Genomic DNA, 17097 nt, shown 5'->3' on the forward strand with positions numbered 1-17097 from the left:
TAGAGTGATTAAAATATTAAATATTTAAATTTTAGTAGAAATACTAAAATGTTTCTAAAACATATTATGTATTCCACTGAATATTCTTTATTAAGTGGCAGCTACCGTGGTCTCCCATGATGTCAGGGTAGGAGAAAAACTGACCTACCTTATTTTCTAGAAAGTCACCTTCATGAGAATGCATTCCATGAATCCACGGCTGGTGGACTAGTAGGACTTTTAATAATAAAATCTGGCAGTTAACTGTAATAGAGTTTTTTTTAAAAAGGAGCTGAATCAAGCATTTGCCTAGTGTTTTAAGTGTTTTGTGGTGACGTTTCCACTAGATTCAGAGACAGTGCCATATTTCCCCAGCATCTAGAAAGATCTTGGTTCTATCTTCCTACTGTGCATATGGCCGCAACTGCCAAACCCTAGACGCTGAGGCATTTATTTGGCAAAATGGTAAGAAGGAGTTGAATCAAGATATCCTCAATTCTGAAGCCCTGAAACCTTGATAAAAAAAAAATCCTCAAAGATTAATTTCTTTTCTCATTATAGTTCTTTCATATGTATGAAGGAGGGAGAGTTGTTTACCATCTTGATCAGAAGTATCCCTGTGGAAAGTTCTACTGTTAGGTGTTCTTTAAGCGCAAGTTTAATTTTCCTGTTTGATAGTCACAAAACTCTACTGCTATAGCCAAAACCCATCATCCAACTCTACCTGCAACTTACCTACATGCAGTGTTTGGACATTAAGAAAAGTATAGCTGCTTGAAGAAATATTGCATAAGTATTCTCCATTGTCTGAAAGACTGAGATCTGTCAAAGTTAAAGAGAAATCACCCTGATTTATCAGCTCTTTGTTCCATGAGAATCGGGGTTCACTGATAGTTGTGTTTCTTGAAGAGCTCAGAAAGTAAGCCAGCACTGAGGAAGTCCCACTTTTCACTCTCCACCACGTGACTGTGAAGTCTTGATTTGGTAGAAAAAAATTGTTTTCGAGGTAACATGACAGTAAAACATCTTGACTTTGCATTTTATGAAGCTGATCTAATAACAGGATAGAAAAGGAAACATCAGTGAAGATAACATTTTCAAATGAATTTTCCAAGTTACACTCAGATAAAAACAGGAAACAAATACTATAATTTTGAGTTCTTTTGAAATACCTTTTTGAAAAACAATTAGATATTTATGCTGGAAATATTTTCAGAAAAAAGCCTTACTGTCCCTATTGTCAAGTTTGCCACCAAGGTTAGTGTAGGAATGTACTCCAAGGAAGCCTAAAACCTTGGCCAACTAGGGAATGGTTTACCAAAGATTTTAACTCCTACAACTTGACTGTAAACATTCAGGAATGCTGTGACCAGTTACTAGCCTTTTTTAACTCAGTGGTCTTCTGTTGACCCCTCAAATGCTAAATGTTCTCCAGAATTTCCCTTTTGTCACTCTATAAACTCCCTAGTGGTCTCTGTAACCTTTTCTTAATCTGTATGGACAGAGTCTCTTTCCTGGTCCATAAGAAGTATATTTCCAACTGTATACTGGTAATCCTCCAGGAGATTGAGCTTTTTCAGAGTAGGGACTCTGAAAAAATCCAATTTCACCCTTGCCCTTTCTGTTCTGTGCTTCTGTACAGCAGGCCATTGATCTGCTTTGGACTCCCTCTTCAGACTCATCACTTCATCCTCTAGCTTCACAATTAACCACCTTATATTTCCATAGAAGCAAGCAATTTTACTTCTTTGTACTTTTGTACATACTGTACTGTATCTTTTACCCAAACTGCCTATTTCTCTTGAAATTCCCTACTAATCTTTTAAAATGCTCTCTTTTGCAGCATCCTTAATCCTATTTTCTGTAACAACCTCATATATGTCCAACCACAGTGAAAAGAATTAAGCACTCCCTTTTTGTGCTACCTCCCCAGTTCAGTTTTATTTGTATATGTATGTGTCAGATGTTGTGGATGCAAAGATAAATAAGAGTCCAAGTTCTTAAGTTCACAGTCTGGAGGAGACAATGCTTGGCAAAAGACCAAGCTGTATTGAGCCTAAGGAACTTGTTGGGACTTCATGAAACTCAATTTAAATAAATATGAGAAATTATGATCTTCCAAAGAAAATGCTTAAATTTTAATAGTAACATTTCAACCCTTTCCCACATTTCATTGCTGCCTGACTGCTGAAAAATGGCCCGAGTGCCTATTGGGGGTCCATTCCTTTAAGCCTCAAATGATGTAAAGGTGGTGGAGGAATCATAGAGGATGTCAGTATTTTTCTGGATAAGCATTTTGAAATCCTAACAAAGAGAAGGCCAAAAAAAGATAGCTGACTCCCCTTCCCCCACAGAAAAGAGATTTACAGAAAAATTCTGCTTTGCTTCTAATAAAATAGGAATCAATTTTCTTTGGAATTGAGTAGGGATATGTCAAATTAACTTTCCTTTTAATCTTTTCTTAAACAGTAGGTTATAGACATAGATATTGATCAGAGTTTGGGTTTGTTCAAATAAATGAGAGGAAGGCGTGTTAAGAACTGACCATGCTATGAGAGAGGTATTGAATAAAAATCCACGGGATAAGACTTAAGTAAATAGACCTAATAGAAGTCATATTAATTTTAAAAGTAATGGGCAAATTCTTATTTAGTTGAAAAATTGGGTAGAGTCAGAGCTCGTGACCTGCTAAGAGTCAAACACTTCTTCCTTCCCCTCTGATCTTCATAAAGTGCAATGTGAGTAGCAAAATTCTGTTTGGAGGATGAACCCTGAATAAATACAGGGTTATATGGGTGGCCTTGCTACTTCATATTTTTTTACATATTTTTACATATCAACTCAAGCACCAAGAAAAGTGTGAATTATTCCCACTTTATCAAGAAGGAAGTAATGCTTAGAAGTAAAATAGGTTGCTTAAGAGAATCAAGCCAGTAAGTATTAGCCCTGGGACTACATTCTCCATCTTCTAACTGCTATTGAAGTTTTTTCTTTCTATAACTGGTAAATCAAGCCCCACCCCTTCCCCTCTGACACAGCACTTGTACCCACCAAAAGCCCTATGTGGCCTACCTTCCTTCGTCCATCGTCCTGTCCATATTTGCTCAAGCAATGAATTTTCAATAACACATTCGTACGGTGAGTCTGGTCTTGCAATAGTCAGTGTACTTTTATTATAATAGGGTGGCAAGACCCCCATTTCTTCTATAGTGCTTTCAGGGACAGGTGTATTATCTACTTGCCACGTGATAGTTGAACTAGGATAAACACTTAACACACAGCACGTTAAGAAGCTGTCTGTGTCCCCCTTTTCATACTTCATCATTGGTGTGAGAAAAGCTATATGGGAAAAAGAAGGGCAGGTGAAAAATTGTCATCACTGCTTTCTTTTTAGCCCATCTGTGCAGCATACTTATTATTTTAATGCCCATGAAATGAAGAGAAAAGCTTTATGAGCAACATTCAACATTTGCTGAAAGGAAAACAAAACCAAAACAAATAAACAAGCAAAAACATTATAGAAATTTAAGATATAGTGTACTTATCTATAAGGGGGAAAAAAGAGCATGCATGTTTGTATTACAATAGCAAGCTCAACTCTCTAGAAACACAATTTGAGAAAGAAATATAATGGCTTCATTGAGCAACCAAAATGTGGCTGTCACAGTCTATAAACTAAAGCTCCTGTAGCACTCCACACTCTTCAGGTACTGACTCAGAGCCTATTGACTCTTTGTTTACACACAATTCAAATGAGCTTTGAGTTCTGAGTCAAAATCTGAAGCAGATAAATGGTATAGAGGAAGAAGGAACTGGACCTCCAAAAAATAAACAAAAAAACCCAGAAGAAGAAAGCATTGAATATAAAAACTAACCCCATTTATAAAACAAAAATGCAATTTAGTTCAATAATTCAATATTTTCCAGCTATCATATTGGCTAAAGTTTTAAGGATTGTTAATAATCTGCACTGAAAAAACTGAGAGGATACTCTTACGCTGCCAATATCGGTAAAATCCTACTTGTGGTACTTTTCTTTCAGATCATATCCCAATATGAGATATAACTATAAGGATGCTCATTTCAGCAATTGTTTGTAATGTAAAATGCTGGGAACACTTGGATATCCACCACTGGGGGAATGAATCATTTATCCAAATGATGAGACATGATGAAGTTAAAAGGATGAGGTAGATCATATGTGTCACTTGGGAGGAAGCCGATGACATATTAAAAAGGAAAATGATATTTCAGAATAATATGGAATGATTCCAAACTATTTTATAAAAACTTTTCACACACACTTACCTCCCACCATTAGGATTACTTTGTTTGTGATTTTTCCAGATGCTGTTCCAACATAGCAGATATAAGTGCCTTCATCCTGAAGGCTCAAATTTTTAAGAGACAGAGAGGCATTTCCATTGGGAATTTCACTATGGAAGAGTGATGTTCTATTTGTATATCTGGGATCTTGCTTTTCCAAATGGTCACTGCCTTTGTAGAAAGTGTGAACATTTTGGCTATCTTGACTCTTCCAGTGAATTACAACCTCGGGCCCACTCTCATATGAGCAAGGGAGAATTACATTTTCGTAAAGTCTTCCAATAACTGTTTGCTCACTCGTAGTACTAACATAACTGGAGAAAACGGAAAATATACCTAAAATCAGAAAATCATGGGCACAGAAGTTATGAAGAGAATTAGTTGCAGGTGCTTATCAAGGGCTATATCAGGACTACCTAGAAAAGCCATTCTAGATCAGCAGCCTAGTCGTTCACAGGCCACACTCTCAAGAACAGTTGGTAGTCTGATGATTGAACATAGCTTCATGGCTTATTTCTGAGTTTGTGATTTTAATTGATTATTTGTTTGATTCAATGAAACTGTTTATGAGAATTGGAAAAAAGTCCAAAGCATAGGAACACTGGGTTTTACCCACTTGATTAGATAATTTCATCTCTCCTCCCATCCTGGTCTGCCACAGTCCTGGAAATGCTATATATTAGGTATATAAAAGACTCCTGTTGGTTTTTATTCCTGGAACACATTCTCTTTTAGCACCTACTTAACAATAATTGATCCATTTACATGACTAACTAGAGCCAGCAGAACTTAAAGAATGGCACATGCTTAGCTTGACAGGGTCAGGAACTATTTGGAACATGTAAAAGACAATACTGGGTTCAGGAAGCTGTTAGGAATATCCAGACAGTGGTCTCAAGCAGGGGAGGACATGGCAGGAAGAATCCAAAGTGGCAAATGAAATATTCATTTAATTTGGCTTTAGGGTCACACACAGAATATCTTATGAGTCAGTCAAAACACAGTTAAGGACTCTTATTCAAGAAACAAATGTAGAATCCAAGTGTCCTGATCTATTATTATTAATTTTTTACTGTTAACTTCAGAAGTTCATTTCACAAAGCAATGGATTTCATCACAATAGTGAAGAAATTTGTGAAGAAAACATACCTAGCTACTTCACAATCATTACAGGCGGCATCCATTTTGTTTGACCAATTCATAAAGCATCTTTAAGTACATCTTGTGCATTTTTAAGTACATCCACAATTCTATCTATGAATTCTGAGTATTAGGACTGAAAGGTTACCTTATCTTATGGGCAATGGTGTGAACTCTTCTGGAACTTGACCAAAGCTACCCAAGCTTGGAGAACTGGGTACTCATATGACTACCACAAAGTCTTTCTCCTTTTCCTCCTCTTCTGAGAGTCTTTCAACCTGTCATCTCTCTCTTCCAACAGAAAAGTTTCATTATTTCTGTACAGAGAGCTATGGGGAGGTAGTACTATGTGGAGAGAAAGACCTGGAAAGGTGGGGAGCAAAGCAGTGACTGTCAACCTCCCTAATCTCTCTCCTAATCCCCCCCGATAAGGTATTGGATATTTAAAAGTTCCAGTCTTAGGGATTAGCAAAACTAATAGTGCTTTCTGTCAAGTGTTGGATAAGAATCAGGTTTACACTTTAAAAAAAAATCAACCCATCTATCAATCAATTCAAATTAGTCTTTCTAGTGATTTCATTTCTGGCTGGAAATAATCGATTATGAAGAGCCTTAATCAGAAGAACACACAATTTTAATCTTTATGCAGACCTTCCAGCCTGTTCCTTGTTTCTCATTAATTGGTCTTTTACAAAAGTTCACGTGCTGTGGCTAAGGAGGAAACATTGCATTGTGTGCTCATGTTTCTATTCAGTGGTACACACACCTAACACTTGGGGTATTATAAATAGAATTTACCTTGATTTCCACTTGGAAATGGCATGAGAATGAGGAAGAAAGGCAGCACTGCCTGTGCCTTCATGATTTATGATGGTCATATTAGTTATGCTATGAAAGAGAAGCAAAGGATACATATTATGGATTTAAAATGAGAAAAGGAATTGGAAAAGAAAAAATTAGTGTCTGACTCTAGGAGAATGGTTAAATAAACCATGGTACATCTACATAAATAATTCCTCTGCAGCCATTAAAAATTATATTGCTCAGTGACATGGAAGGAAGTTCATATATGTTTTCAGAGAAAAATCAGATTATGATACAACTTTTAAATAACATGATACCTTTTATAAAAACATACATTTATATGTATATAGGAGACTGACAGGATATATACACTAGAATGCTAACTCTGAAAGGCAGGATTTTCACTTCTAAAGCAAGGCCTAGATTTGATAAATGTAGTAGAATGAATTATATATCCCAATTTAGACATATTCTTAATCTTAATCTGCATTCCTGTGGATGAATCTATTGTAAATAGGATAGCTTGAAGATGTAAGATTTAATTAAAGTTGAACAAGGTTGGATATTAATCTGGATTACTGGAGTCCTTTATAAAAAGTAATTCAAAAACAGGAAAACAACACAGGGAGGAGTCAGAAATGAGAAGTCAACAGAAACCAGAAAAGAGAGGACATGACCATGTGACACAAGACAGCGATACAAATCAAAGAATCCTAAGGATCACTGACAGACAATGTCAGAATGTTACAGACTTGGGGGGAAAAGCACTGCCTTGCTGGTTCCTTGATTTTGGACTTCTAGCCTCAAATCTGTGAGCCAGTAAATTCCTGATGCTTAAGCTAATCCATTATGTGGTTTTCATGATAGCAGCTCAGGAAAACCAAGCCAGTGTGCCTTCAACAGTGATTCTGTGGGTGATAATTTCTGTTTGTTACCTTTAAAGCTTTCTACAAGGGACATAATTGGTTTTACATTAAAATAATACTAAAAGAGAGTTCATTTCAATATGTGCCAATGTGTTAACTAAAATGTTATTTGTAATCAAACATATAAAAACAATTAAAACCTGGAAACATATTAAATATCCAATAATAGCATAAACCATAAGGCAGTCATCAAAATAATGTTTTACAAAGAGGTTTGTAAAGACTTTTTAAAAATGTAGATGGCAAAACATGTACACACACAATATAATTTAAAGTAAAAAATAACTGATTTTATATGATGGGATTATAGGGGGGGTTCATTTTTTAAAAATAGCTCGTTGAAGCATATTGTATAATTAGTTTTAAAATCTCTGCAAGAAAGTCTTTAAGAAATCTTTTGAGAGTTCTGTTTACAAGGATATGATCTAACTGTGTTATGGGATATGAGATTTAAAATGATTAAAACTATCCTAAAAATAAGATGTAATTAAGGAATATAATTTTCTCAAATGAAAATCATGTAGATTAATAATTTATAGTTTCATTTTTACATTTTTAAATACTAGAAGAAACCACTTGAATATACAATCTTAAAAGAGGGTTTTTTCAAGATGGCTGTACATTTTTCCATTATAGATATGTCTATATAAAAATTAGAAAAACGACAAAAAATATTAAAACACAAATGAATAGTGATGACATTTGCAATATGACAAAGTTAACACTCTAATAGCTTCCATCTCTCTTGGAGCAAAATAGCTAAAATGTTTGGTATATTGAAAACTGTTGTAAAATACTATTAGCTATGGAAATAGATCTTTATATTTCTTCCTATAGATATATTTTCACATATAAAGTATGAAATTATATGTATCATAATGATTATCTCTGAATGGTAAGATTATAAATAATTGTAATCAAAGGTGCTGTTGGAGTTACACAGAAAAGATAGGATTTAAGAAATAAATATGAATGCTGAATTATTAAATCGATATCTCTTTTAGTCTCCAATATTTTAGAGCAGCTAGAAGTAAAAACTAAAATTGTGGAATAGTAACCCATGTCAAATCCTGAAATAGGTTCTACAACTAATTATGGTGCTGTGCTTTGAAACTTACAGCTTTTTTTGTATATATGTTATTTCACAAAAAAAGAAGGAAAAAAAGTCGATTGTGGTGATAAAAAAATATTTAAGCCCTCTGGCCTACTGTATTCTGGAGCAGCTAGAAGGAAAAATCTGAGAGGATCATATGGTAGCCTATGACACACTCTGGGCTCTGTCCTGTAACTACTTGTTGAAGAGTGCTTTGAAAACTATTGCTTTTTAAAAAAGTAATCGTTAAGCTTATTTTTCTACTATGAAAATATGTTTTCTATAACACTATTTCTCTCTGTAGGCCATCAAAAAACCCTATTTAACCACAGTCCATTGCCGAGGGAAAATTAATTCAAATATACCTTATTTAGTGTAACCTTAAGACATTCCATGCTCAAGGTCCTACTATACTTGCCTAGGAGAACTTCACATTCCTGTCCTCCAAAATGACTATTTGCTACCTTTTCTCAAAATTTCCAACACCTCTATTTATCTCCCTTTCAGTTGTAGATCTTAATTCATTTATTAGTTAAACTCAATTATGGATACTCATCATTCTCCTACTACTAATTCAAGCACTCATTAATGATTGTGCCCATTCTTTCTGACTTTCTGCTCCTATCCAACATCAAACCCTTTACTTGTGCTCTGCATCCCATACCTTTTTGCATTTAAGGAATCAATCCCTGTAGTTATATTCCCTCTCTGTTACATCATCTGCTCCTCTTTCTCCTAGATCAAGCCCATGAGCAAAAATGTTCCAATATCTCCCATATTAAGAAGTACAAAAAAAAATTCCCTTCTCACTCCTCATAACTGCAATCTCCATTAAGCTATTGTTTTAGTTTTCTTAATGCTGCCCAAATGCAACATTCCAGAAATGGAATGGCTTTTATAAAGGGCACTTATTAAGTTACAAGTTTACAGTTCTAAAGCCTTAAAAATGTCCAAACTAAGGCATCCAGAGAAAGATATCTTGACTGTGAATAAAGGCTAAAGGGCATCTGGGATTTCTCTGTCAGCTGGGAAGGTGCATGGTTGGAGTCTGAGGTTCTTGCTCCCGGTTTGTTGCTTTGTGCTTCTGATTCCAGTGGCTTCCTCTCTAAGGATTTGTGAAATTTCACTTAGCTTCTCCAGGACAAAACTCTGGGTTCTGGCTTACTTAGTAACTCATGGGAAGGTCCATGGCAACATCAGCTAGGCTTCTCTCCTGTCTTCTGGTGTTTCAAATGGCTGTCACGGATCCTGTGGGTCCTTTTGGTATTTTCCTCTGTATCTCCAAATGTCTAAGTCTAGCTTTTTTCCTACTGTTTCCTTGTGTTGGCTCTTTTAAAAGACTCCAGTAAACTAATCAAGACACACCTTGAATGGGTGGGGTCACATCTCCATCTAATCAAAAGTTCATACCCACAATTGAGTGTGTCATATCTCCATGAAAACAAACTAATCCTAATCAAGGTCCCACTCTACAATATTGGATCAGGATTAAAAGAACATGGCTGCCCCCACAAAACTGCATTAGGATTAAAAGAACATGGCTTTTCTGGGATACACAACAGTTTCAAATCAGCACACCAATCTATTTCTAAGCTCCATTACTTTCTTAAAATAGTTGTCTAAACAGCTGCCTCAATTTCCCTTTTAATGCTATCCCCTCAACTCAGCCTAACTGGGCTCCTCTCTTCATGCAGCTCATGAACTGTCCTTATCAGTGTCACCAAGAACTTCCATGATGCTGAAGACTGTGGAAGCCATTTGTTCTCATCTTACTCAACCTCTCAGCAGCCTTCAACATAATTGGCTTTTCTCTTCCTCTTGTAAGAGTCTTCTGGACTTTTGGGACACCATATTCCACCAGTTTTTCCTTCCTCATTACTGTTCCTCCTTAGTCATTTATCAGGGCTCTCTTTTGTTTGCCCTCTTTATCTGGGAAAATCAAGGGACATGTTCCCAGGCTTTCTAATTTCTTTGTACTCTCTCCTTGGTTGAGCAAAGAGAGTCTAGTATTCTGAATGTCATCTATGCACTGAGGATTCTCAAACTGATCCCTTGACCTCTCTGCTGCATCAGGGTCACATATTCAACTGTCCATTTATCCTGTCTACTTAGACACCTTATAAGCATTGCAAAGTTAAAATGAGCCTTTGAATTCCACTCATTCCTCTCACCACTGCTCCCTACCCCACCCCAATAGAACAAGACAATCAATATAAATAATTCTATTCCTCCTCTTGTCTTCAACTTAATGATTGGCAACAAATCCTCCCTGCTTTTAGATAAAAAACTTAGAACTCAACCTAGGTTCTTCTTTCCCCTTGTATGCCACATCTAATCCATTAGGTAGTCTTTTTAGGCTAATGGATTAGATAAACTTCATTATTGTCTATTCTCACCAACTCCATTGCTGCCATCTTACTTCAAGACACACCATAATATCTTTCCTGGAGATCTCAAATAGACATCTGACTGGTTGTTCTTTTTTTTGCTCTTGCCTCCTTACAATACACTTTTCACACATCAGCCAAGAGTGATTTTTTTAAAAGATGTGTGGCATCATCCTAATTAAACACCTCCAGTAGCTCTCTAACACACTCAGAGTAAGATCCAAACTCTTAACTCTAGTGTTCCAGTTTGCTAGCTGCCAGAATACAATATATCAGAAATGCCTTTTAAATAGGGGAATTTATTCAGTTGCAAGTCTACAGTTCTAAGACTGTGAAATTGTCCAAATTAAAGCAAGTCTCTAGAAATATCCAAAATAAGGCACCAACAAGAGGTTGCCTTCACTCAAGCAAGGCTGATGAAGTTCAAGATTTCTCTCTCAACTGGAAAGGCACATGGCAAACATGGCAACCTCTTCTAGCTTCCTCTCCTGGCCTCTTGCTTCATGAAACACCCCCAGGGGCATCCCCATTCATCTCCAAAGGTCTCTGACTGGTGGACTCTATAGTTCTCGTCTCTGCTGCTCTCATGATTCTCAAGCCTTCTCCAAATCGCCTCCTCTTTTAAAGGATTCCAGTAAAGTAATCAAGACCCACGTGGAAAGGGTGGACTCACATCTCCCTCTATTCAAAAGTTAATACCCACAATTGGGAGAGTCACATCTCCATGGAGATAACCTAATCAAGTTTCCAACCTATAGTACTGAATGGGGATTAGAAGAAATGGTTGCTCCCACAAGATTGATTAGGATTCAAACATGGCTTTTCTAGGGTATATAAATCCTTTCAAACTGGCACACCTAGCCTATGAAGCCTTGCATATTCTGGCTCCTGGTTCTCCCTGCCTCTCCAACTATTCACATAGCAGTCCACAACATACATTCCAAAAGGCGTATGAGTACAAATCCCCCAATCAAAGGGTCAATATGAACATCAGCCAAAAATTAGGTCCTTGAGAACTATTTAATTCCTGTTTTTTGAATAAAATGACAAATTACAGTAACCCATTTATCATCTAAGATAAAGTGCTATGAATAAAAAACATACTCAACCTCTTCTACACAAAGGCTTGATTTAGCGCTGTTGAGATAATTTCAGCATTCAGCTAAGTGAGGCAGTTAATGAGTATTTGGCCCTATTTTTATGCCTAGTTTTATTTTTAGACATTTATTTTCTTCCCCAAAAGCAGCCAAAAGCTTTTACCTTGGATTAAACTGAAGTTACCCAAGTTGCAATCAGCACCCTTACAAAAGGGCTCAAATGTTAGAAGCATCTTTTTCTGGTATATTTTGGCTGGACTCCAGATGTGGGGGAGAAAGGCAAAAAGAGGCAGTTTCTGTAATGGAACATGACAAAAAAAAATCCAGATGCTAACACTAATCAGACAGAAGAGAAAATCAAGGCCATTTCTACAAGCATAAAATAGAGAGAACAGAACAGCTCTACCCTTGTACCTGTCTTAATAGATACAGACAAAACTGACTGCAGCCATCAGTACTAACTCTGATGATGGCAAACATCACTTGTATTCAGGTCAGCTTCTCTAGCCTGCACATCCATTACACTAAATACTAGTCCTGGCCTCATAACTGCTGGCCTAGCACTGACCAGAGACACAAAGCAAGTCAATTTTCTTTTTTTGAAAAGCAAGATAGTTTTGCATCACTGACACATCATACCAGTTCATTAATGTTATGTGTTCCTAGGAGGAAAAAGCAGCTTCCAGCATGCTTCATTGTCCTCTACATTGTTTTCAAATTCAGCGCTGCTGCACAGTGCTCAAGGCAGTGAGCCAATTTGTGAAAGAAGTCATAACAAAAGGAAAACTCTTTGTAGCATCCTGGGGATTTCTCCTTAGAATCCACTTAGATTTTAATAGAATTGACTTTGTTTAGACAGAAAAGGAACAATAGAACAATTTTAGGATTACCCTTTCCTTACTCAGAAAATGTTCTCTGATGTTTTATAGTGAAATTCTACCGCGTGGAGATTCATAAAGTTGATTGAAACTTTGAATCTTTAGGAGTACTCTTGTCTTTGACATTTTTTTTCTAGGGGGTGGAGGACCAGCCTAAGATATATGCTAACACATTTTGGGGGAGGTGTAATCACAGGGCAGCAAGAGTGAGGAAAGAAGGGAAAGAAGCTGGGATGAAGGGGAGGTGGGTACTAGGTGCTGGTTGCCTTGCTGGCCACACCTGCAGAACGGAAAATACAGCCACTTGTTCAGTAGCATGGCACAATCTCCAGGCATGCTCTGCAAATGCAGTACCTCAGAAAAATCCATCAGAGGAGGGAATAAAAGGGAATTTATCTGTAGGTTCCCCCTATGATCGAAGTTTTTGCCATGGGCAAAAAAAGTTTTTCCCACCCTCTTTGAGGTTGTCATGCAACTTTCGTGATAGCACTAAGGAATTCCAATCTATCCCTCGCTGTATGGTCACTTGAGTCCAAAAATAAGGATTGAGGGAGGAACCACAGCCTCGGTGAGTCTCTTTCGACCAGGTCTCGATGCTGCAGCAGTTGTGGCTCCAACTACAGAGGGTACACTAGAGGACATGCTGAAGTTGGCCTCCCCAGGGGAGGAGGAGTCTGCTGGTGATGCTTGGAAATGGAGCAATGGCATTGGGATTGTCATCTCCTTTGTGCAACCAGTTACGGGCCCAGGAGACAGGTGAGACCAAGAAAATCCAAAAGGCTCATAAATTAGAAATCCCGTAAAACTAGCTATTTTTTAAATGTCTTGTATTTTGCTACATTAGCAGAACGTAGTGATCTGCCTAGATCCCCTGGGGTCAATTTTATCAGTCATTTTTCATTAGCCTATCACTTAACTGCTACTACCTGCTCACATAACTGCAACTTTCTTCCGAAGGTTGCCCTTGGGTGTCTGATCTGAGAGTTACAATCCTTCCCTGCTCCTCAGTATACTGGTGGCTTTGAGGCAAGAACTATTCTGCAATTCAGAGCTCACTTAGGATCAGGCTGAGGCTGGACTGCATACCTGAAGCAACAGCCTTGCTTAGCCTCTTCCCTTCCCCACTTCCTTTCAGATTTCTCCCAAGAACACACCCTCATTACTTGCAGTCAATTCTAGGGGCTGGTCCCCTAGAAGCAGAGCCTGTGACAAAGCACTCCTATAGGAATACCCTGGATGTTAGATGCAGTAGACAGGAGGTGTCACACCACCTCCTGGAAATGTAAGCAAATGCCCGTGAAGGACCATTTTTTTCCCATTCAGACTCCAATTAAGAAATGTTTTATTTTTCTTGCCGAAGGACTGGTTTATATAATCCTCTTTGATAGCATTCCATACAAGAAAGAATATAACCGGACAGAGTAGTTTTTAAGCAAGAACACTGCAAAATGAAGAAAAAGAAAAAATTGCTAGGGTTAACAAAGCAGACAGCAGGCATTTTGCAGAGCACATAAAGGAAGTAAGCAATTGGATAAGTCTCCATTAAATGAAGTGAATGTTGAACATCTGTGGGACTTAGTCACCCATGAACCTATGCTTTCCTCTCTATGAAGCACATTGATAGATGGCCATGGCTTGCCAAATGCAAGTGTTCTTACACACTTTTACTCCCACCAGTTCAGTATGTTATCATGATGAAGTATTTTAAATGTTGTGCTCATTGATTAAATGAAAGGATAAGAAAAGAGTTGACTTCCTGGAAGATGGCGGCTTAGTAAGACGCGCGGATCTTAGTTTCTTCTCCAGGACAGCTACTAGGGGAGTAGAAACGATACAGAAAGCGCCCAAAGCCACAACAGAGATAAAAAAGACAGCGTACCCCATTCTGGAACGGCTGGCTGGCTGAGAGAAGCAGCTCAGGTGAGATTGCCGAGGCGCGCGGGCCTCACCGGGCGGGGCGGGAAGCAGCCGGAGTAACTCCCTTCCCCCTTCCCGGGCCGGCTGGGAGAATTGGAGAGGCGGTCCCCTGAAACCAAGGCGGCTGGCGCCCACACCACGCGCAGCCCCCCGGACCAAGTGAGAGAATTGGATCGGAAACCCCCAGGCCGCGGAGAACAGTGACGGGTGGGGGAGGCCCCTTCCAAACCCGTGACTCCCGGGGAATGTGCACTCTCTCGGGCGGGCCGCTGCCGCTGGCGCCCTCCCGCCACACTTGTCGCCCAGGGCCGACTAGGAAATTCGGACGGGCTCTTTCCCTGGCTGCGGCGACCAGCAACCCTCCCTGCGTTCGGACCCCGGGCCGGCTCAAGCCGCTTCGGCTAGCAAACCCCCCGGACGGCGAGAGTTTTCCAAAGTTTAAGGTCCCACAGCACCTTTTACTGGTGGGACCCGCAGACAAACGTGTGCCACGAGCGCCACCTACTGGGCAGGATAAGAAAAACAGAACCCAGAGATTTCACAGAAAAATCTTCCAAACTTTTGGATCCAATACCCAGGGAAATCTGTCTAAATGCACAGACGCCAACAGAAGATAACAGATCACGCTCAAATAATTGAAAATATGGCCCAGTCAAAGGAACAAACCAATAGTTCAAATGAGATACAGGAGCTGAGACAACTAATGCTAAATATACGAACAGAAATGGAAAACCTCTTCAAAAACGATATCGATAAATTGAGGGAGGACATGAAGAAGACATGGGCTGAACATAAAGAAGAAATAGAAAAACTGAAAAAACAAATCACAGAACTTATGGAAGTGAAGGACAAAGTAGAAAAGATAGAAAAAACAATGGATACCTACAATGATAGATTCAAAGAGACAGAAGATAGAATTAGTGATTTGGAGGATGGAACATCTGAATTCCAAAAACAAACAGAAACTATCGGGAAAAGAATGGAAAAATTTGAACAGGGTATCAGGGAACTCAAGGACAATATGAACCGCACAAATATACGTGTTGTGGGTGTCCCGAAAGGAGAAGAGAAGGGAAAAGGAGGAGAAAAACTAATGGAAGAAATTTTCACTGAAAATTTCCCAACTCTTATGAAAGACCTAAAATTACAGATCCAAGAAGTGCAGCGCACCACAAAGAGATTAGACCCAAATAGGCGTTCTCCAAGACACTTACTAGTTAGAATGTCAGAGGTCAAAGAGAAAGAGAGGATCTTGAAAGCAGCAAGAGAAAAACAATCCATCACATACAAGGGAAACCCAATAAGACTATGAGTAGATTTCTCAGCAGAAACCATGGAGGCTAGAAGACAGTGGGATGATATATTTAAATCACTAAAAGAGAAAAACTGCCAACCAAGACTCCTATATCCAGCAAAACTGTCCTTCAAAAATGAGGGAGAAATTAAAACATTCTCAGACAAAAAGTCACTGAGAGAATTTGTGACGAAGAGACCAGCTCTGCAAGAAATACTAAAGGGAGCACTAGAGTCAGAACCGAAAAGACAGAAGAGAGAGGTATGGAGAAGAGTGTAGAAAGAAGGAAAGTCAGATATGATATATGTAATACAAAAGGCAAAATGGCAGAGGAAAATATTATCCAAACAGTAATAACACTAAATGTTAATGGACTGAATTCCCCAATCAAAAGACATAGATTGGCAGAATGGATTAAAAAACAGGATCCTTCTATATGCTGTCTACAGGAAACACATCTTAGACCCAAAGATAAACATAGGTTGAAAGTGAAAGGTTGGGAAAAGATATTTCATGCAAATAACAACCAGAAAATAGCAGGAGTGGCTATACTAATATCCAACAAGTTAGACTTCAAATGTAAAACAGTTAAAAGAGACAAAGAAGGACACTATATACTAATCAAAGGAACAATTAAACAAGAAGACATAACAATCATAAATATTTATGCACCGAACCAGAATGCCCCAAAATACGTGAGGAATACACTGCAAACACTGAAAAGGGAAATAGACACAAATACCATAATAGTTGGAGACTTCAATTCCCCACTCTCATCAATGGACAGAACATCTAGACAGAGGATCAATAAAGAAATAGAGAATCTGAATATTACTATAAAGGAGCTAGACTTAACAGACATTTATAGGACATTACATCCCACAACAGCAGGATACACCTTTTTCTCAAGTGCTCATGGATCATTCTCAAAGATAGACCATATGCTAGGTCACAAAGCAAGTCTTAACAAATTTTAAAAGATTGAAATCATACACAACACTTTCTCGGATCATAAAGGAATGAAGTTGGAAATCAATAATAGGCGGAATGCCAGAAAATTCACAAATACCTGGAGGCTAAACAACACACTCTTAAACAACGAGTGGGTCAAAGAAGAAATTGCAAGAGAAATTAGTAAATACCTTGAGGCAAATGAAAATGAAAACACAACATATCAAAACTTATGGGATGCAGCAAAGGCAGTGCTAAGAGGGAAATTTATTGCCCTAAATGCCTATATCAGAAAAGAAGAAAAG

The 17097-nt window shown here is 38.2% G+C and overlaps 1 protein-coding gene across 9 annotated transcripts in view; it reads right to left on the reverse strand.

Annotated features, from left to right (window-relative positions):
* Positions 1–17097, reverse strand: part of HHLA2 (HHLA2 member of B7 family) — a 78553-nt gene that overhangs the window by 4543 nt on the left and 56913 nt on the right. For 4 of the 9 annotated variants that reach the window (XM_077118468.1, XM_077118471.1, XM_077118462.1 and 1 more), the window contains 4 exons: positions 6244–6333; positions 4288–4619; positions 3052–3318; positions 715–1032 (listed from right to left, as the gene is read on the reverse strand). In XM_077118468.1, coding sequence (XP_076974583.1) covers positions 715–1032; positions 3052–3318; positions 4288–4619; positions 6244–6323 — 997 coding nt within the window. In that variant the 5' untranslated portion in view covers positions 6324–6333. Of the gene's footprint in view, positions 1–714; positions 1033–3051; positions 3319–4287; positions 4642–6243; positions 6334–11915; positions 12049–17097 lie in introns of all 9 variants that reach the window. The other 5 variants (XM_077118463.1, XM_077118467.1, XM_077118466.1 and 2 more) reach the window with 3 other exon arrangements.

Source organism: Tamandua tetradactyla, chromosome 10, assembly GCF_023851605.1.
Source record: "Tamandua tetradactyla isolate mTamTet1 chromosome 10, mTamTet1.pri, whole genome shotgun sequence".
NCBI lineage: Eukaryota > Metazoa > Chordata > Mammalia > Pilosa > Myrmecophagidae > Tamandua > Tamandua tetradactyla.